The 22879-nt window shown below is 43.7% G+C and overlaps 1 protein-coding gene across 1 annotated transcript in view; it reads right to left on the bottom strand.

The window, feature by feature from the left end:
* The window catches only part of CCDC80 (coiled-coil domain containing 80), a 34169-nt gene extending 11375 nt beyond the window's left edge, over positions 1-22794 (bottom strand). Inside the window, exons 1-4 of the mRNA XM_079922919.1 lie at positions 22048-22794; positions 19733-21633; positions 11640-11796; positions 476-612 (exon numbers count right to left, since the gene is read on the bottom strand). Of these exons, the coding sequence (XP_079779045.1) occupies positions 476-612; positions 11640-11796; positions 19733-21622 (2184 nt within the window). The 5' untranslated portion in view covers positions 21623-21633; positions 22048-22794. The remainder of the gene's footprint in view (positions 1-475; positions 613-11639; positions 11797-19732; positions 21634-22047) is intronic.
* Between the last annotated feature and the right edge of the window lie 85 nt (positions 22795-22879).

Below are 22879 nucleotides of genomic sequence, written 5' to 3'. Positions count from 1 at the left end.
GTTCAGAATCTCTGTCCTTATCATAGGAAGAAAGTAGGTGTAAAACCCTACTGTCTTGCCCATGTTGGATCAGGAGGTAAACTTCCAGGCCCTTTCAAAGTAGACCTATGTTAAATCTGGGTTTTCTGTAAACAGAAGCTAAATACTCTTTACTTTTTATCACCAGGGCCTGGCTGGTGATAAACATCATAGCTATTCAACAATTGTCTGGTGAATGCATGACTTTGATGTTACAGAAGAATTTAGTCTGAGTCAAGTAGCTAGGCCATAGGTGGTCATCCAATCCAATATTTTCCATAGACCACATTTCTAGACACAAATTCTACAGGACAGTGGGAACTATTTGGACCATTTCAAACCCTTCCCATTTATGAAATAACGTGTGCTTAGTCATATGTCTAATAGACTCATTGACAAAAAATTGAGTTGCTATCTTAAGGAATGTCACTGCATCATCCAAAACAGGAACCCATACCTTGACTCTCAGGTCCACATCGGTGAGCACCATGAAGAAGTCATTGTAGGTCATTCCATACTCCTTCCTTAGCTCGCTGATAAGATGCTGGTCTACCAAGTCCTCATCATCCACAACACGCATAGGTTTCTCATTATCTTAAGGCAAATGAAATGTGAATAAATATGGATGTGACAAAACAGAAATCAGTGGGAAACCCAAGGGTGGAGGCCCTGAGCCTTCATCCCAAGTTAATTAAAACAGTTTTTGTTAGTTGCACACATTTGACTAACATTTTGTTTGAACGAGCATTTCCAAAGTGAACATTGACTAACATTTTGTTTGAACGAGCATTTCCAAAGTGAACAAATAAATATAGAAACAAGTGAGTAAACTCATTTTGAAAATCACTTTTCCAAAGATGATCAAACCACCATCTCTGCCCACCCTGGTCACGGTGAATCAGAAGTAGCAACGTGAGAGTGAAGCTGCTGAGTCATCCCTGGAAGAAGACTGCCAACTCACTCTGGGGATGAGTCATCACCCTAGCTCACCAGGGAACCAGACCCAGATTCTTTGGTTAAGTTTTATTTCATTTAAAATTTTATTTTAGTTTTAGTTATTTGTTTAAGTCTAAAATCAGTGTCTGTTCCTCCCACTTAGAGAATCACTCTGGGACTCAGTGAACTATGTCATTGCCATAGAGAAAAATAAAAAGCCTATGTTCGAATATGGTCATTTGGCTCCAAAACAAGTCAAGCTATTCATAATATAAATTTTGTAAGTGAATACAATTTTAAGTAAAATGTTACTGAATTTATGGAAGTTTTTAGTGTTAGGTATTTTTTCAAATATCAAACGCTGAAAACAAATTATTATAATTCAGAATGGTTCCTAAAGGTGCTACTGGGTTAATGGGAAGTATGAACATGGCAAATTACTATGTCTGGAAAGCATTTTGGAAAAGATAGGACAGCTTTATTTACTTCTTCTCTCCCATACAGGTCACAGTGTTTCCCTCAACCCTATTAAAATTTTTATCTGCAAATAATCCCCTGTATTTTAAAAAAAGGTACAAAAGTTAAAGTTAGCAAATATGTGATAACAGATCTATTACAGAAGGGAATCTATCAGTTATTATCAATACTGCTACCCAATGAATAGTACTACAGTAGGAAAAAACACAATTTTGCAGATACAGAGGTTACACAGCTGAGTACCACAGACTATTACTCTTTTGTTGATATAAAGGGGACAATTACAATTTAAGTATTACTTTGGTTTATTTGATTAGGATTGAAAGTATATAAGTTGAAAGTATATAAACAAAAAGCTTCATTCTCCCAAGCAGATCATAGTGAGAGGGGAGAGAATGCTATCATTAATAAAATATAAATTAATTTAAAAGAATTGTTAGGTTCATGGTGTTGGTTTTTGTTTAGTATAGCTCATTGAATAAAAACAGCAACTTGCAGAATAAAGTGCATAGTATGATGTTATTCTTAAAAAGAAATAAAGCAAAAGAAAACATAATACATCTATATGGGAATATGCATAGGAAAAAGTCCAGAAGGACATACAGCTGATAAAAATGGTTGCCTCTGGGGAGTGGGAAGAGGTGAGGTCGAAAATTTCACTGTTTACTCCATGTAAGTCTATATTATTTAAATTTTAACAAGAAGCATATTTTACTTTGTGATTAATAACAACAATAATAATAATAATGAAGGAAATCTTTAAAAAACTGATTTGTAAATGTCCTCAACAACTAATGTTCTGATTCTAAGACTTTACAAACCAGATTTTATCTTGAACCTAGGAATTGCTATTTTTAATCCATAACATACATTCATTTTTGCTTTTGTTCATTGAACAAAATATTTGCTGCCAGTGTCCTAAGCTGATTCTGTGCTGGATGCTGAATTCAGAGATAAGTAACTTGAACAGAGTTCAAGTTCCTAAGTAGAATCACAATTAGAACATTTACATCTACCTAACAGATAAAGTCACAAAAACCATTGAATGGCTGAGATGAAACGAAATTGGAGACTGTAGTGGATTTCAAAAATGGTCCCAGGGCTTCCCTGGTGGCACAGTAGTTGAGAGTCCGCCTGCCGATGCAGGGGACATGGGTTCGTGCCCTGGTCCGGGAAGATCCCACATACCGCGGAGCGGCTAGGCCCGTGAGCCGTGGCCGCTGAGCCTGCGCGTACGGAGCCTGTGCTCCGCAACGGGAGAGGCCACAACAGTGAGAGGCCCGCGCACTGCAAAAAAAAAAAAAAATGTTCCCAATTCTCCACCCTTCCCTATACTTACACTTTGCCCAGTAGCTGTAGCTGCCTGTTATGGTGGATGGGTTGCTTCTGAGCTCATCTATATAACTTGCTTCGGTCAGGGTTAGCCAGTGTTCACATAAGTGATACAAATGGAGGCTAGAAATGGGCCTGCACATTTGGGATTCCTGCTGCTTCTGCCATTACCATGAGACTACGTCCATACTAGCCTTGAAGAGGATAAGTCAAGCCAAGTTACTCTGGTCTCACCCCAGCCAGGGCTATCCCAGATCCACTGACAGCCAGGTGACCCCTAACATGTGTGCAAGCCCAGCCAAGATCAGCAGAACCACCTAACCAACAGGCAGCTGACTGCAAACATATGGGCAAGCCAAAGCTGAACGTTTCAGGCTTGCGACTCAATGAACGTTTAATGTCGTATGCCACTGAGGTGTGTGGGTCTTTATTACATAGCCTTATTGTGGCAATAGATAACTGCTACAGACATTATCTGGCCCAATCCAGTCACATTACTGAAGATGAAACCAAGGACTGCAGTGGACACTCTGCAGTGCTGGCCAGATCCTACCTTCAGGACTAAAGCTGCTGTGAATGTTAGCAGCTGAATCCCTCTGAAAACTGCTCTCCTTAGAAAAGTGCTGCCTTTCCCCAAATCACACCCTTACAAAGAGACAGCCCACACTCAGTGGTTGCTGCAGGGGGCGAGGCAGTAGATATAACAGCTGCCCCCTTGCCTCAAAGTGAACAATGCTGAAGGGCCAATTGCATTCAAATTCTCTCTCTGTCACTTTGCATCCCTCACCTCTCACAGGCATTATTCCTGAGAATACTCCCCATTAACCTCTTGCATGCAAATCTCAGAGTCTGTTTCCCAGAGAACTGACCTATCACAGACACCATGAAGGGAGCACTCTGCTCAAGTTCACATTGCTAGTTAATAACAGACTGCAGGTGAGGACTCAGGTAACATGACCTCACTCCCATCCAGTCCTCTCTCTACTTTCACAAAATGCACCACACTCAAGGATAGAGATGACCCAAGAACAAGATTTAAACCAAATTTTATTCTACTAAGATATGGAGGGGAAAAAAAAAACCAACTTCATGGTCTGGATTCTCCCTTCAACTAGAATATTTTCTGAAATGATTTGATCAAACTAAAAATGATAAACAGAACATTTTGCACTCCCAGCCTACAGAAAGATACATCCCGAAGCAATGTTTGTGCTGAGAGAATCTGCCAAAGAAAAACAATGAAAGGCCTGATGAACACTGGATCCACCTGGGATGGGGACAACTCTAGAGCAAGACAGAGTCTACCTCTGGCTGAATTCTGAGGAGGGTAAGTGTGAGGCCAGTTCCTGTCTCCAGCTGCCTACTCCTGACACAGGTCTCTGTTATGCTCTGCATTCTGTCTAAATCAGGGCTGGGTGAACAAGACGTTTTCTTCAGTCTGGAAAAGCAACATGAATTTGACAGATTCTTATTAAATTTATCCAAGTTCTGTCAAAGATGTCTAGTCCTCCTCAAGGGTGGCAGGGCTTAAAGCAAACATTCTTTAGAACACATCCTATAAATTGTCCATATGGTCCTGATCCGCCTAAAATGATTCACAGATCCAAGCCCATTTGGTAGGATTTGTTCATTCCACACAACCTGCCCCTGGACCTAAGTTTTTTTTTTTTTTTTTTTTTTTGCGGTACGCCGGCCTCTCACTACTGTGGCCTCTCCCATTGCGGAGCACAGGCTCCGGACGCGCAGACTCAGTGGCCATGGCTCACTGGACCAGCCGCTCCGCGGCATGTGGGATCCTCCCGGACCAGGGCACGAACCCGTGTCCCCTGCATCGGCAGGCGGACTCTCAACCACTGCGTCACCAAGGAAGCCCCTGGACCTCAGATTTTTGAGGAGGGACGGGGGGAGGATGAACTCTGCTGTGTGCCGATGAGTACTGGCTCTAGAAGAGAAACACCTGCCTAGTTTCCCACCCTTTCAGAACTCCAACTCCAAAAGTCAGTGGTCTTCAGGTAGTAGTAAGTTTCTTCATGTATTCATTCTTCCATGTCTGACTATAGACAGCAATGACACTGCAGAAAAATTCAGCTCCAATTACAACTTATTAAACACCAACTGTGTGCCAGGCATTGTGTCTGAAGCCTCCCTCTGTGACTGCTGCGTCTCTGTGACATCCATGGTTTCTCCTCTTTCTCTTCATCCCTAAATTCAGGCCATTCCTCCAATGTCCTGGGACCACTTCAGCTCCCCCATTGCTTCAGAAGTTCCCAATTTCCTCTTGCAGTTTTTCAAAGTATGAGTCACTGTCTACCTTCATCATGAACCTGGAGTGCATGTTAAAATTACAATCCTTGAATCCAGATCTATCTGGTTCATGCTCCCTGGGGGGCACTATTCCTCTGCCTTAATCAATTGTCTCAATTGTCTAGAAAGACCAATTTGCCAATTTGTCTTGCCTATGAAGAATGTGTCCTGCCAGGTGCTTTTCTGTCCTACAGACTGACTACTAAACCTTAAAAGTTATTTAAAATTTATTTGAAAAATATATTTAGAAATCTTTAGTGACTTCACATGGTTTACCAAATAAAGTTTGAATTCTTTGTCCTGGTATTTGAAATCCTCTAAAATCGGGTGCCAATCTATATTTCTAGCCCTCTCTTCCCTTCTATCCTACACCCAACCTTCTGCTCTAGATCAAACTTATCTGCAAATCAGAATCCCTTGAGCAACATTTTAAAAACAGATTTCTGGACCCCATCCCCAAACTGGGTCAGCATCTTGGAGTGGGGAGAGGACCAGGGAGTCTGAATTTTCCTTCTGTTTTATAAAGAACGCCTATAAAGTGAGATTAAAAAGACCAACAACACAATAGAAAAATAAGCAAAGGACACTAAGAACAAAGCATAAATGTTCCTGAAACATATGAAAATATCTTCGATCATACTCATAAAAAGAGAAATGCAACCTAACACTATATCACACTAAGATACCATTTTTCACACACTGCATTCCTTAAAAACATTCACAAGTTTGATCGCACAGTCTATTGAAGAGGTTTGGGGAGATAGACGTTCTTACACATTTCTGGTGGGACTGCAATATGATACAACTTGTATGGAGAGAAATTTGGTGATATCTACCAAAACTAGATACACTTTCTGTTTGGCCCAACAATCTTACATCTCAGAATCTATTGTAAAGATATACCCACATACATAGAGTGACATGTGTACGGGTTAATTCTGAAATTGTTTATAAAAACAATATACGGAAAGCAATCCAAATGTCCATCAAGGGGAATGGTTGAAGAGACTGTGGTAGAATCTCACAATGGCTTAATAAGGAATGAGAAAGATCTCTATGTACTCATAAGAAAAGATCTCCAGGAAATATATTTAAATGAAAGAAGCAAAACGCAAAGTAGTCCATACAGTATACTATAGTTTGTATAAAAAAGAAGGGGAAAACAGAAAGAAACTACTTTGTGGCACAGGGAACTATATTCAATATCTTGTAATAACCTATAATGGAAAAGAATCTGAAAAAGAATATATATAAATATTCACTTTGTTGTATACCTGGAACTAACACAACTTTGTAAATCAACTATACTTCAATTTAAAAAAAAAAAAGGTCTTTCCTAGCCAAGGTAATAAAACAGTTTCCTGTTAAAAAAAAAAAAGAGAGAGAGAGGAGGAATATAGGTATTTATTTGTGTTTGCACAAACAAGCATTAAACGGATAAACAAGGAAGCATAAATATTCCTATGGGGGCAGAGAGTAATAAGGTAAAGGGTCAGGAACGGGTGTAAGACTTGTCTGTGTATGCCTTTTTATGTAGCTCTGACTTTGGAATCCAAAAAAATGTATCACTTGTTTAAAAAAAAGAATAAAAACAAAAAGCACCTATGATGGAGTCATCATCTATCAAAAAAGATCTACTCAGTTTCAAGGCCCCTCCTTTAAAGCCACCCACTTTTCAAAATTCTGTGATACATACAGTACTGTGATGACTGCAATTGGAAGAGCTTATGCCTCTACCACATTCTTCAAGCACTTGTTTTATACACTTGACTTATCAGGTGTTTTTCACCCCTTGCTTGCAGGGGTTGATCTTGACACTGGTACACTTGATGTTGAATGGGATGACTGGACAAGTTAGGGGGCAGCCTCTCCAGCCTCTAGGGCACAGAGCAATTGATAATCAAAGACTGAATAAACAGAGGAAGACCACAGGCAGTGTCTGGAAATCTGATCACTCACCCAGCCTTGTCTCCCGGCACAGGGTGGCAGGCTCTAGAGAAGGCAGCTGCCGGGCATAGTCACCACTGAAGAAAGGAGGAATTGGGGCAAAGGGTCAATTTTTCAGGTGCTCCTGTGGGAAAGCAGCATGTCTGCATTGTTATGGATCCTGATGGTTGTGAGGCTGTTCAGAAAGAGCAATTCTCTTCAACAGGATCGAAGGTAGAGTATTTTAGGCTGAAATGTACTCTATCAGTCTCACTTAGGAAAGTTGTGTCAGAGATTCACCCAGGAATTCTCTACTCACATGAATAAGGAATCAACACTGTTTCTCCTTGTTGCCACTTTACACTTCCATAAACTCTTCCACCTCCCTTTTTTTATTCTTTAAAAAGAAACTGGGCTTCCCTGGTGGCTCAGTGGTTAAGAACCTGCCTGCCAATGCAGGGGACACGGGTTCGATCCCTGGTCCGGGAAGATCCCACATGCCACGGAGCAGCTAAGCCCGCCTGCACAGCTACTGAGCCCATGCACCTACAGCCCATGCTCTGCAACAACAGAAGCCACCACAATGAGAAGCCCGCGCACCGCAACAAAGAGTAGCCCCCCGCTCGCCACTACTAGAGAAAGCCTGTGCGCAGAACAAAGACCCAACGCAGCCAAAACTAAATAAATAAATAAATATATATATATATATAAACTATCAGGGCTTTCCTGGTGGCGCAGTGGTTGAGAGTCCGCCTGCCGATGCAGGAGACACAGGTTCGTGCCCCGGTCCGGGAGGATCCCACGTGCCACGGAGCGGCTGGGCCAGTGAGCCATGGCCGCTGAGCCTGTGCTCCGCAATGGGAGAGGCCACAGCAGTGAGAGGCCCACGTACCGAAGAAAAAAAAAGAAACTATCAAAACCTGCCTTTGCCCATAAAAATGTCCTGTGTTCTAACTCTTAAAACTTGGTGATCAATACCAGTGTCAAAATATTTTTCATCTCTACATTTTGCTAAGCACATAAATATATATATATATACATGTCTGCTGTGCTTTCCTCACTTCTCTTTTCATTCTGCAATAAATGTCTTTAGCTAAGAACTCCTTCCCACCTGACAAACTTTGTCTATAATTCATACACTTAACATAGACACCAATATTCCTATCTTAGATTGATACTTTAAATATCTCTAACAATTAAGAATGTCTTTATGTGTTAGGTCCTTCTATTTTTTGTCTTTTGGTTTTGGGTTTTTTTTTTTTTTTAATTTTTATTTTCTTTTTGTGTTAGGTCATTCTAAACCATCACGTATAATATACTCTGGGCTGGCAAAACCAGATGGGCTTATTCTGCATTGGAATTTGCTCAAGAACGAATGATGACTGAAACCTTAAAGTAAGTTCCCTGGTGTTTGTAGGTCCATCATCTATAACTCAAATACATTTAGCAAGACAGGCCAGCTGATGAGTACAGCCCACAGTGTAGTTGGATGTGGGCCTCTGTTTTTAAGGACCAGTAAAAGACTGGAAGAGTAGAGAGTGCCTGATTTATTTTGAGGAAAGTAAGGCCATCTGATAGATTTCCAGCTGAAAATCGGTCAAGGCTGGAGATTGGTTCACTGAGACCATGGCACACGCCAACTCCTGTTTTCCCATGGCTGACTCCCAGTCTTGGCTGAAAGTACTACAGCCTTTCCCATAAGGGTAACCTGGGACATGACACAAGGAGAGAAAGGCCTTCCAGGAATCAGATAAGGAACAAAATAAAAGGCCCCCAAATCATGTCCAAGCTCCCATTCAGTAAGTGGCAAACACCCAAATCACAATACCTGATTTCCAATAAGGCAGAAAAGAAAATCTCAGTCCTCTACAGTTCATATTCAATCCAGATGTCTAAAAGACAGCAGGATTCATGTTAAAATTTTGCCAAGGCAGCACCAAATGCTTGTAACAGTTAGGACCATGTAGAGGTTGAGGTGGAAGATATAATGATTTTTCCAAACTTCTCTGAAGTAAGGAATGACAATTCTTTGTGTGAGTTGGTGCGTAACATATTTGACACTGGGAACACCTGGTGGAGGAAGGCTTTCATCACCAGCCAGCATGTTTCTGTACTGGATTGAATACCTACTTCCTCTCTAGACATCTGGATTATAACCAAGCTCACTGGCTCATGCAACTATTTGAAAATCCAGGAAGCCAATGGTTGACTCCCAGTTAACCACAGAATATGTGGCTTTGTAGTATTAGTCTCTTGGGCTTCAGTTTTGTTTTTTTTTTAATACACTATTTAAAATTTTTTTTCTTTTAATATTAGTTTATTTATTTTGGCTGTGCCGGGCCTTAGTTGCGGCACACGGGATCTTTGTTGTGGCATGTGGGAGCATTAGTTGCGGCATGCATGCAAGATCTAGTTCCCTGACCAGGGATCGAACCCGGGGCCCCTGCATTGGGAGCGCAGAGTCTTAGCCACAGGACCATTAGGGACGTCCCTCTTGGGCTTCAGTTTTGTCACCAAGAGTAGTAATGCAGCCTGACCCTGAGAAGCAGTTGTGAGGGTTCCCTGTCAACGCTGTGTAATTAGCAGAAAGCAGTTACAAGTATTTTTCAATTATACGTGCTCTAGTCCCTGTGACAGCGCATTGATCTCCAGATGCCTGCCAGGTCAAATGGTGGTGATGACGACAATAGTAGTACTTCTTATGTGACAGGTAATTACATATAACTTCTTATTAAATCCTCACCATCACCTGTGAAATGTATATAACTATGTTCTAAGCTGAGACTTAGGAAATAACTTGCCCAAAGTCACACAACAAATACATTGTGACCGTGGATTTGAATCTCCTTATTTAACTCTAGAACTTCTTTTGTGTCTTTTGTTTGTATGATTATTGTTATTGTTGGTAAGGACACACTCTCTCTCTCTCTCTCTCTTTCTGTTCTCCCTCCCAGACATACATACAGCACAGAGATAAATGTCCACAAACCAATCACTGATCCACAATGATTTATGAGAGGACATTGGAAAGGATGCTATTTATTTTCCTTTAGAACTACCTCAGGGAAAAGTGAGCTAATAAAAATAGAGAATGCATAACTGAAACTTCAAACCCAAATAAATTTGGGAGACCTGCTGGCCAACACTGTACCTATACTAAACAATACTGTATTGTGCACTTAAAAATTAGTTAAGAGGATAGATCTCATGCTGAGTGTTTTTACGACAATAAAAAAATATGATTTAGAAAGCCAGACTATATTAAAATCAAGTTGACATTATCATGACATAATTATGACTGATATGTGTTCAATGATACCAAGATCACATGACAGAAAAATATGTGAGGTAACATGTTACATGTAATGAAGTTAAATGTTAACTAATGGAGGGACTTCCCTGGTGGTCCAGTGGTTAAGACTCCGCACTTCCACTGCAGGGCGCGCGGGTTTGATCCCCGGTCGGGGAACTAAGATCCCACATGCCACGGTGCAGCCAGAAAAAAAAAAGTTAACTAATGGAAAAAGTATGTTTTATATGCTTTCAGATGAAATATATTTTATGGAAAATATGTAGGATACGCAAATGGTACAAGAAGAAGGATTTTCATTATAGTTGAAACAACAATAAACAAAAGTAGAGAAATCATGTAAGAAAAAACGTTTTTTTTAAAAAAATAAAGCTCTAGAGATGTAATAGTTATAAAAGAAACTGGGTGGGTTAGAGGTGGGGCTTCTGACCATGAGGCATAACTGCTCACAGTAAGTCTTGCCATGTTCCCATGAGAACGCAGTGAGTTAGACCTTAGCTGCCTAACGCTGAGCTGTACGCCTCACACGCATCATTAATATGAAAAATTGTGAAAACTCTACATTCAGCCAAATCCCTCTGCTTTCCAAAAGGACGTGGGCGCCATTCAGTCTGTATTTCCAGTGATTTTTCATTTAGCTTCACAGCTTCTCTCAGCCCCGGCTCATTCCCCCCAAGCCTGGCCAGAGTCAAGGACCCCCAAGGGTCTGCAGGAACCCCATTTGTGAGGGAGTCGCCTGCAGCACAAAGGCTACAGGAATATCAGATGGTGCTGCTCACAGGCAAGAAGACTCAGGGGCTTCCCTGGTGGCGCAGTGGTTGAGTCCACCTGCGGGTGCAGGGGACACAGGTTCGTGCCCCGGTCCGGGAAGATCCCACATGCCGCGGAGCGGCTGGGCCCGTGAGCCGTGGCCGCTGAGCCTGTGCGTCCAGAGCCTGTGCTCCACAACGGGAGAGGCCACAACAGTGAGAGGCCCGCGTGCCACAAAAAAAAAAAAAAAAAAAAAAAGACGACTCAGGATCCAGAAGAAAGTGTCAGGATACCTCTCTGGCTGCCCCCGACACACTGTATTACTTCTCCCCTTTTCCTCCATCTTACTGACTTTCAAACCATACAGTGTTTGCATATTTTTCATTTTAAAGTGCCCAAAACTTAAACCGGAACCATTCAGAATGGCTACATATCAGTAATTAGGCAGACTGACATTTGTTACCACAAGAAAAAAGCCCTCTTGAAACCTGAATTTTCCTTTTGATTCCCCACCGACCTCTCCCATAAGGTGTGCCCCACCTTAGCTGAGAGAAAAGCAATAATATAATAAAGTGTTTCAGAGAACCTAGCTGGAAGTGGTCGATTTTCATGGTGCTGTTGTTGACAGGGCCAAAGATGGTGATCACGGAGACTTTCCTGGTGGCCATCTTGCAGAAACTTTCCAGATACTCATCTCGCTGCTGCACATACATATTGTTCTCAGCCTTGGGAGCAGTGATCAGCTGGAGGAGGGTGAAAGCAAGAAAATAGTAACTCACGGTGATAGTTTCACACAGAGGCAAAAGCCAAAGGGATGATTTGGAATAGAGGGTTGGTAGTGACTGACACCTAAACGAAGAAACTAGATTGTTTTGTTGAATAGATAGTATAATTAAGGCCAAAAGAGACCATTTGGAAAGGCCTTTTTTTAATGACTCCAGACAGCTTAGAGTTTTCTATTCATTTCCACTATTGTCTGCCTTCATTACCAGTCTCCACATGTCTTGGTTTTCTCATTTGTGAACTCTGCACAGGAATGCTTCTTTCGCAAGGCTGATGTAAGCATTACATGATACTTAGCATGCAACAATTGTTCAATAAATGCTATCTCTCTTGTTTTATGTTTTATTTATTTATTTTTTAAATGACTGTATTCTCTCTCTCTCTTTTTTTTTTTTTTTTTGCTGCACCACCCACGGCATGCGGGATCTTAGTTCGCCAACCAGGGATTAAACCCGTGCCCCCTGCAGTGGAAGCACAGAGTCCTAACCACTGGACCACCAGGGAATTCCCATTTCTTCCTCTATTTTGATCTTCATTATCTTAATTGGCTGCTCAGACATTCATGAATTCAGTGGTTACCACTATTATTTCATGTCTCACGGGGTTGAGTTTCATAGACAGGCCTTAGGCATTATGGAACATTCAACGGCTTAGAATTTTTATGGGGCAACCTCGCAGAGAATTTTTAGGACAGCCTTTTGGCCCAGTATTGTCACAGAATATAGTCATTGTCACACTGGGCCTGCATAGAGCTCGTGGTGGAGGTCTGATGTTGGAGTCCTCGAACAGGATGGGTTTTACTCTTTCAGTTCAGTCTTCTCTCCAATTCAAAACTGTATTTTTCACCTAGCCCCTGTGTCTCTCACACTCACTTTGAAACTCTGACTTTTTCTGGGGAAAGAGAAGATACAGCAATAGAAAGAGATGATTTAGTCACCAGCTATCTGGGAAAACATATTTCATTATTCTGGATAAAATGAGGATACTCTTATTTTTTAGGGCTCCTCTTGAACCCTCTCCCTAAGGCTGCCTCAGTGTTTTAATCGAGCCCGAAATAAAAGCCTTTTGACTCTGGTGATTATTTTTGCTGCCTTTTCCCGAGCTTTCTCCAATTTTACCAGGTTCTTCCTGAGCAGAAACCAGAACTGTGTACCACAATCCATGAGTGTGTAGGCATGTGCTGTTCACCCTGGGAGTGGAAGGACATGAAGTTTTATGCTGATGATGACCAGGTCTTTGTTGACCTCTCTAACCCCATTAGCTCACTAGGCTGATGTCTGCAGTAAACACTGTCTACTCACCCTTTGCAGGCTCATCATTAGTTCAGAGGCCAGGATTGAACTGGCAGTGAAAACATGGAGTCCTAACCACTGGACCACCGTCTATACGGTTTCTTTCATTTGACCAATTCAAATTTGTCAACCACTTTTCTACTAACCCATCTAACCTTATAAAATATTTCTGAAGTTTGTGGCTATTAGCTTGGCATTTTGCAGAGGGAAAGTCACCATGTTGTTAACCTCTTTATCGAATACTTTATCAAAATGGTAACAAATCTGCTCCCAGCTCATCCTGCTGTTTATTTTGCTCTGTCAGAGATGTGATTATTGCTGCCTGCAGGCTTTCCCTTCTAAGAATTCTCTGTGCTTGAGAAGATACTATGCTTCATGGAAATCAAAATGAGTTCAATAGCTTTTGAGTGGAACAAAAGTTTATCCGGAATGAAGTTTTGTTTTGTTTCGTTTTTCTCAGATTGTTATTTATCTTAAATAGACATGATATCATCTATTTTTTTTTTTAATATGTAGAGAAACTGGAAGTTCATACACTGCTGGTGGGAATGTAAATGATTTTAGCTACTTTAAATTTATTTATTTATTTATTTTCTGGCTGTGTTGGGTCTTCGTTTCTGTGCGAGGGCTTTCTCTAGTTGTGGCAAGCGGGGGCCACTCTTCATCGCGGTGCACGGGCCTCTCGCTATCGTGGCCTCTCTTGCTGCGGAGCACAGGCTCCAGACATGCAGGCTCAGTAGTTGTGGCTCACGGGCCTAGTTGCTCCGCGGCATGTGGGATCTTCCCAGACCAGGCCTCGAACCCGTGTCCCCTGCATTAGCAGGCAGATTCTCAACCCGATTTCATCTATTTTTGATTTTGTATTTATATACCTCTTCAGATGGACAGGGTGAGTAGGAAATGCTTGTTTTAGAAAAATAATTTCCCAAGAGGAAAATAATAAAATTTCCCCTTATTTATTCATTGATTCATACTTAGTCTTAAAAAAGATTTAAGGTGGCTATAAAAAGATATAGTGATGGTATTTTCGCTTTGTTTGTTAGTTTTTTAATTAGCTACATGACATTTGAAAATAATTCTTTAGGTTTTCATGGTAGCCCATATCCAGGAGTTTTGTTTTTAGTTGGTATGTTTTAGGTTTTTCTTTCTGGCTTTTTTTTGATCACAGACACACTATATTAAAATAAATAAAATGAATGTTTAAGTGAGAACACAAAAGAGTAAAAACACGAAGGTAAGATTTACTGGTAATGAGTCTGGACTCCCTGTTCTAAAAGAAGGATAGGCCCATATTTAGAATATATGCTAGATGACTGATAATTACCTGCCTCTGTAACTTCAAATCCATACATAGACTCCATTCCATTCATGGACCCCTACAGTACATGGACAGACCATGATATGACAGGATTTTAAGAGTCCTCAAAGCCCGCTTTGGTCTTTTTCTCCCCCTTGTGCATAATTGAGAATTTCAGAGAATATGTAATCAAATAGAACCTCATTCTCCCCTGCCTGGCAGCTTCTCCCCTGTATCTCTGAATACAGTAGCCTTAGGCCCTGGATACCCAGTGGGAGCTGTACTTAAATAAATAAAGGGCTCTGATGTTTACTTTCACCTCAGGCCCTTTGCCCAAGGAAGCCTTCACCCACCCGTGAGGTGACATTCATTTAGCATGACTCATTTCCTAGCTTCCAGCCCTCCACAACCTGGCCTCTGGCTTTCTCTAGCTAACTTTCCTCCTATTCCTCCCTTACGTGACCTCTTCACCCTGTAGCCAGACCGGCCTAAATTGTGAAATGAGAGGAATCTGTGCAGAGTGGCAGAGAGAAAGGGTGATTGCAGTCAAAATTGGAAGGCCTGCATTTTAGTCCTAGTTCAACCCCTGGCTACTCTGTAACCTCAACAAGGCCACTTAACATGCTGAACCTTAGTTTTCTCATCTTTACTATGGAACAACTTCCCTATGAGCTCATAAAGTAGTGAGAATCAAGCACATACATTAGTATATATATTATATATAATCTATATATACAGGCTGCGTGCACCAGAGCATCACAGATGTATGTTGCCTCTGAATAATTCACTCACATTCCTTCCTCTGCCTTCACCCATGTCACCCTTCTCACCCAGAAAGTCCTCCCCACCCTTCCATCTTATCAGAATCTGAGTCATTCTTCAAATGCAGCCATCCTCCTTAAAGTGTCTTCTGGCCCACAATGCTCACTTTCTCCTTTTAATTACTGTTCTTATTGCCTGCACGGCTCACCTGAAATTTATGTATTTCCTTTTACCTCTTTGTTTCATGTTTATGTCATATCTCCCCAACCAGAGGATCCATTCTTCAAGGCACTGAAGCTCCAGCCCCACCATTGCCCTGCAGACAGTAGGAGCACAATTCTGGCCCACGTTCCTCTGGCTACACAGATCATTCCAGCCAGGAGTGGTTTCCTGGTTATGCAAGTCAAGATGCAGCCCACGAACCGTTGGTAAAGACACTCTCCCTTATGTTCAATCTACTCCTCGAGTTTGCAGCACAGAAAGTAAAAGAGGCTGATCATCTAAACGTATTTCAGCGACTCTTTCCCTGTGTGTTGACATCTACGTCCCATTCATTTTCTAGTGTGGCACTACTTCAAACAGTGTTTAAAATGGTATCCAGTCCCCGCTTCCTAAAAAGAGCATTCTAGAACTTCTCAGTAAACATTATTGTCTAGCACTTGGCCTCCTTGCAGTTTGGTGGTGATAAATCAGGGCATGTAAAGTGAATTTAGAATTGTGTTGTTCTTTTTCATGTTTCTGTTCCAACTGGTATGTTGGCACAAGCAGCCTCAGAGTATAATGAAGCCGGGTTGCATAAGTAAAGGGCACAAACAGGAATGTGAAGATGTCAGGGGAAAGACATTTTAAGTCTCAACTTATTCCAAATACTGTGTTAAGGTCAAAATACTAGGACAGGATTCTGAGAAAGAGCGTCCCAGCTGGTAGTCTGCCTTAGTAAACCGGAGCTTTATATCCTTTTCTAAAATTAAACCAAATAAGTAGATTGTTGTCCCAATATCCAAATTTCTGAGGTAAGGTTAAAAGTATGAACGTACTTGAATTATGGGAGATTCAGTCTTAAGAATGCTTAAACTTGAACTTGAATCTATGTACTTTGGTGTGATGAGCCCTCTTGCTCATTGATAAGTAGGTAGATCTCAGGGCACAGCACGATGGCTTTTCAGCTACACTCTGGACTCCAGTGTTTTAGTGACAAACAGCTCATCTATATTCTCACTGTTGTCACCCCCAAAGCAACACCAACCAGTCTGAGGGATTAGGTTAACTGGGATTCAATCTATTGTTCTCCACTGACTGTGTGGAAAGCCGGTGAGTTGAGGTGCAAAGAACTAGCTGGGTATTAAAGACAGAAACTGTACATTGGTGCTCAACACAAAATGTTGACAGTTGGTGTTCCTCACCCTTTATATGAGTAATTCAAGGCTGAAAATGAATTTTAAAACATCCATATTACTAACGTCCATTTCTCAGTTGCCCCTTCTTTTTATGGCATATGTCCATGATAAGCTCACACCCATGGGAAGGCAGAGCGGGGCAGTGGTTTGACCCTCAGTTTTAAAAATCAAACAGACCTCAGTTCTAATTCTGGCTTTGTCACGTATTAGCTATACACCTTGGGAAACTTCTCAACTTGTCTAAGCTTCTGTTGCCTCCTCTGTAAATGGAGTTGATTAGTCCTTCCTCACGGGACTGCTGTGAAAGTTAATTCACAGCCTCAGCAAAGCACCTTGCAGGAGGTGCCCCTTTCAGTTGACAGGCTGAGAGGCAGAGGGTTTGGAGGCTTGACCTCTGGCCTAAGAATAGGACACCTGGCTCTACCTGAAGCTCCTTTTGAAGCCCATTAGGATGCTGTTCACCTGACCATAACCTATACCATCTCTGCCAGTGCTTCTCTAAGTAGTTAAGTAGCAGTTATGTGATGTTTTCACATCTAAAGAATGATATAAATAAATGCAAAGCAGCAGGTTAACTGTAGCTGGGCAGCAAGTTACTGAAGATCTGGGAAGGTAAGCTGAAGGGCCAGCACAGCTTCTTGGAATGCAAACCTCATTTCAGCTTGAGCACACTGGGTTAGGCTATGCTGTCAGCTGTACTTGAACAGCTTGGAGGCTGCTGAGCCTTAATGAATATTAATTGAATCACTGAAACTTCCTGAATAACATCAGCCATGCCTGACAGGAAAAATGAATGGAAAAAAGATACATGGCACCAGCAAAATCTTTCACCCAGAGACACTGGTCTCCTCTCTGTCTGGTGAAAAAGACACTTTTCTCTCCATCTTTTGACTTTAGGTTGTGTTTCTTTTATCATGCCTTTTCTAATCCATTCTTCTTCTAGACATCATTAGCTCTTCAGAGAACACAGTTCCGATATGATCATCAGCTGAACACACGTGGGACTGAAATGCCTCCTGTTGGTATTTTCTTTCTAATAACAATCCCAGTTCTCTGTCCAACCCCAAAGAGCAACATTGCCATGAGCAATCCCAGCTGGTTTCTGTTTTGCCTCACATGACATCAGCAGAACCTGTCGTTTGAGTTTCATTTGCTAGAAATTTATGATCAGGGATACTGTTAAAAGCAGAAAAGACCCAGCTGGGCTTTCAAATCCCTGACTAAGGGAGTGGAGAGAAAGAGAGAGAAATGAAAGGCATGACTAATATCAGGGATATAGTATGAAAACCTCTTTCTTCTGACTCACAAGCTAGGGGCGGTGGAAGTATTTGCCAGATGGGTGCACAATTACAATCCTGACATTTTACCCATGATTATTTCCCCCCTGGTTAAAACCTGACCATGAGGAACACTATGTCTGCCCTGCTGGCCAAATGGCCAGGGTTGGGTGATATGCTTTAGTAGGCTGGACAAAGTCCCAGGTACTCAGGAAGAGAGCAATAGAGCACGTTACTAATGCTTTCCCAGACCCCAGAGACAGCACTTTGCCCCCAGAGTTTCTGTACTAGGTAGAATTCTACTCTGAAATCAGTGATTCTTCTGGTTCTGACTGGAAACCTGTGTACTCTGGGAATAACCATGCAGCTGTTAAACTACTCTAACAGTCAGCCTATCCTCTGCTAACCTAAGTTTACATAGTTACTTTAAGGCTCTGGTGAAAAACGAGGTAACAGCATACAAAAAATATGTAAAAAGACACACACACACATCACACACACACACACATGAACCTGTAGAATCAACCAAAACTTAGGCTTTGTTCTAATACATAGATACACACACTATGGATGAAATAGCTAAGAGAATCTGGGGATATGCCCCACCCATGATAAATATCACAAGGGACTCTGCTCTGAATAGTATTTCAAATGCACATTTAACTTTTTGAAACCACTAAAAATACATGGACACAGAGTCACTTTGCTCAGATCATTAATCGAAATTTAGTTGGAAAAACTAAAAGACCCTCTAAGAGATGCCATCTCTTTCGGTGGCAGGAACACAGGGCATGGAGTCACCTTGTGTCTTCAGCAGGATAGATGCTGTCCTCAATGGCATGGGACAGCTCCCTTCCACCCAGCTAGCTGAGAGAATTGTTCCTGACTCAGGTTACCCAACATCCATTTGCTGATCTTTTTCTCTGAATTAACTGCATTATGCCCTTTTCCTCCCAGGCAGCCTGGAGTAAAATGTAACATTAAGAAGCCAGGGGCAAAAAAGGACCCCTAGCCCCTTTTTAGTGCCTTCTTGGAAGGGCACTAAAATAGGGGCAAGGAGACATTGAGAGAAGAAGAGCCTTTCTCTACACTGATGAGAATGCCTGTACGTTTAAGATGGTGCTTATTCCCGTCCAAAGCCCTCTTGGGTCTGACTATGTTCTGGTATCATTCTTTGGACGGTGGCAAAGCAGTGGGGGAGGCAGCCTTTAGGGGAGAAGATTTTAGCCAGCTGGTTTTAAAAGTATATTCGTGAGGGCAGACCAGCAAGGACGCTTCCCCACTCCCGTCATACCCACTCCCCACCCAGCCCGCTCTACTTTCCCCTGAGTCTTCCAACTGCTGATATATACCTAATTAGGGGGGAAAGGAGGACACCTGCCATTTACCCATGCACATGCTTCTAGTTTTTAAGCTCATGCAGAGAGAAACACTTTTCCTAAATTGTGACCACGGCCAGTGCATTCCACTTTAGGTATTCTTTTATTCTTTGCACTTGGCAAAAGGGAGCGGTATCCTCCTGTGTATCTTTCCACTGTCCTGTGGAAGAGAGAAGTAAAGTGGGGATGGGCCTGATGGGTTTGGAAGAAGCTGAGTACAGGTGCTTCCCTGGGCTCATGGCTAAGATCCCCCAGTCATTGATTCTGTACTTAGGGCCACGGGTCTGTGTGGATAGAGGTTCATAGAATATCTTAACCAAAAGGAACCACTGGCCTGGCTGGTTTTCCTTGACAAACCTCATGATCATAGCATGAACATAGCACCTGTTCAGCCACAGGCTGCCATCCAACAATGTGATTTTAGAAAAATAACACACCAAGGCCGGACACTGCCTCGGCCCACAGAACAATGCCAAGGAGAAGATTACTTACAAGGAGCCTTCGTTTGCCTTCCAAGGGCCCCAGCAGGTCGGTCACCGACTTCCTGGGACTCTGAGCGAAGTGTTTCGTGGGTTTCAGGTGCCCGTCCTTCTCCGTTCTCCCCGCCTTTTTCTTCTTGTTCTTCTCTTTCTCCTGCCTGCTCTTTTTCTCAGCCTTGTCCTTCTTCACTTGCTTTTCACTCTTGAGTAACTTGTCTGCTTTCTCACTCTTCACCCTCTTTTTCTTCTCCTTCTCGGGTTTCTCAAGCTTTTCGTGCTTTTTAGACTCCTTCGCTTTTTTGGGGGCAACATTCCCCACCTGCAACTCCTCCTCCAGCTGAGAGGCGGTCGGCCGGCTGAGGTCATACTTACCCTCGTACTCATTGCTAAGGATCTTGTCCCGGACTTTCTTTTGGGGAGGTTTCCCCTTTGCAGGCTTGTGAGGACCCGGCCCCACATTCGGGTCCCGGGGGCCGTGCTCCCACCTGTCCGTGCGGTTGTCCTGGAAACGGCCGGCGCCAGCCCCGGTGCTGGGCTCGGAGACGGTGGTGGGAGGGGCAGCCGTGAAGCGCTCGAAGCTGGTGGCCTTGCTGGGCCTCCGGGCGGTCTGCGGCCTCTCCCTGGGCTGCTCCTTCCTGGGTGGAGGGTAGAGGTTCTTGGAGGCCACGGGGCCCCTGGCAGTGGCCACCTCGGCTGTTGCTGAGGCCCTGTGAGGCTCCGAGGAAGGGTGCACCCGGGGGGTCCAGGGCCTCTGGGTGGTCGGAAAGCCCACGGGGGTTGTAGGTCTTGCAGTTACCGTCACCGGCCGATAGGTGGCCCGAGTCACTGCTGTGGCTGCAGCAGGAGGCAGGGTGGTGGCCCGTGGGGTTGTGGGCGGTGGAGGAGGGGCCCCCGCAGCGGTGGCCGCTTTTCTTATCGCCTTCAGCCGACTCTCTCTGGTTGGCAGCACTTGTGCTCTCCTCTGCTCCTCTTTCCTCTTCTCGCTGCTCAGGCCTGGCCTTCCTGCCTCTCTGCCATCGTTCCCTTCCTCCACCACCTGACCCTCTACCCCGGAGGCCTTACATTTTTGCACAAAACCCTTCTGCCTGATCTTCTCTATCCTGCGGATGGGGCCCTGGTCGATGATCTCATACATGGCCTCCAGCCTGACCGGATAAGGGTAGCGCTCCTCCACCTGCAGCGTCTTCTTCAACAGCACCATGCCAAACTTGCCCTTCTCCAGCTTCAGGAAGCTCATCAGCTTTGGGATGAGGCTGGGGTCCAGGGGCTGCTCCAGGACCCGGCCCTCAGTGGTGATCCTCCGCACCTTGCCTCCTTCCTCGCCTGCCTGGTGGAAAAGCACGATCTGCTGGATGTGCCTTTCCGCCAGCTCACAGTACACGTCGTCCTTCAGCAGGCTCATCATGAGCCGGTAGTAGCCTTCCGAGGCGTGGGGGGCCGAGATGACCCACACCCTATTCTTCCCTGCAAAGCTGGCAAGGATGTTGGGAGAGCTGGAGCCAGACGGGAAGCGCAACATTCTTGACCGACCTGAAGACCCCTCATCTCGGACCATCTCACGGGGAGAGCTCCGGGCTGCTGGTCTCCGCTCAGTTCTCACTGGGGCCCCGTGGATACCCAGGGAGGCTGACGGTGCCGTGGCATGAGCCACTCTCAACACCGGTACGCTCCTCCTTCTTTGGAGAGGCTGGAGGTTTGGTTCTTCCGGAGTGGTTCTCTCAATTCCCTGAGACCTCCCCGTGTGCCTCAGTAACCGAGCTGGCCTTCTGTTGACGGGGGAAACCGGAGGCGCTTTCTGCCCTCCGCGGCTCCCTCTATTCATGGCATGCGCGTGGGGTTCTGATCCGCACACCAGCCACAATGCCAGTAGCATGGTAAAACTGGGTCCCATTCTCCATGTCATTGTGCAATCCACTTTGGGGAGGCAGCAGGGTCAAAAGACAGAAAGGGGAGGGCAGAGTAAAAAAAGAAAGAAAGAAAATCATTTAATTGCAAACAGAGCTGGGCATTATCTCTTTCTCTATCTTGGCCAAGGGGAGGGGAAGGGGGGGCGGTTAGAGAAGAAGAAGGAGGCAGGTCAGGGAATGGAAAGTCGGATGAGATCCTGTTGCATTTAAGTCCCTGTAATTTGTCAGTGCTTAGCAGAGACAGCTATATTAAGCAGGAAACCCATTCAACATGCTTGCACTGTTTCAACTGACTGTCTGATGCTCCAGAGAAAATGCACACTGAGCATATCAATTATGACAACATTCCCATTTCATTTCTTCAAATGAGCGACAAAGAAACAAACAAGCACAGCAAAGACAGGCAGGATTACACACTTACATGGTGGCTCATGGAGATGGAATGCAGAGGCTTTAAAATGTAATCTGAAGTGTGCTCCCAGGACAGTTCCTAGATGAAATACTTTTCCTCCCAACTCTCTTTCTCCTTTGCGAGGCTGTCCGATACAAAGGGGTGTACTGCAGCTCCAGCTCCCAAAGCCACACGCAGACCACCGCCTGTCTGGACCTGAGGGCTGAGCTTTTTCTTTTCTTTCTGGCTGTGCCTTTTTACCTTCTTGACAAGTAGAATGAGGTGAAAGGAGCTGTCCTTTTAAGTCTTTGCATCTCCATTTGTCTGCATCTTCTTTCTGCTCAGGCTCGTGTGTCTGTGTGTGCCAATGCCCCCGGCCGACAGTACTGGACGCCCCTTAAAGTGGAGCCCCAGCTATTTCTGAATCTCGCTCTTTCTCTTTTTCGAGTTCCAGGATCCTTCTTATCACCCTTTCCCCCACATCTGGCTTAGTCCCTTTGTTTCCGAGCGTAAAAGCACTGGGATTAATATAGTTTCCAGGCTGAGGGAAAACACAGGAATGTGATGTTGAAAAAGGACTTTTTTCTTTTCCTTACGCTTCTCTCCTCCCTTTATTTCTTCCCAACCTTTTTCTCTCCTCTTTTTCCTCCTCCTTTTTCTTCTTCCTCTTGCCTGGATTCAGTCCCAGCAATGCCAGGACAACCTCAGTTTTGATCAAACCAAACTCAAACAACAGCAGCCACTGGAAATCAAGGAAACTTCACTAAGAATTTAACAGATCAGCAAAACACCGCCTCCTTCCCATTTCAGCATGGTGAGCCTGAGCCTGGACTGGGGGAGAGAGAGGGGCTGATCTTTGGGG

The sequence above is a fragment of the Stenella coeruleoalba genome, assembly GCF_951394435.1.
Source record: "Stenella coeruleoalba genome assembly, chromosome: 5".
NCBI classification, from domain to species: domain Eukaryota; kingdom Metazoa; phylum Chordata; class Mammalia; order Artiodactyla; family Delphinidae; genus Stenella; species Stenella coeruleoalba.
This window is presented reverse-complemented; position numbering and strand designations above follow the sequence as displayed.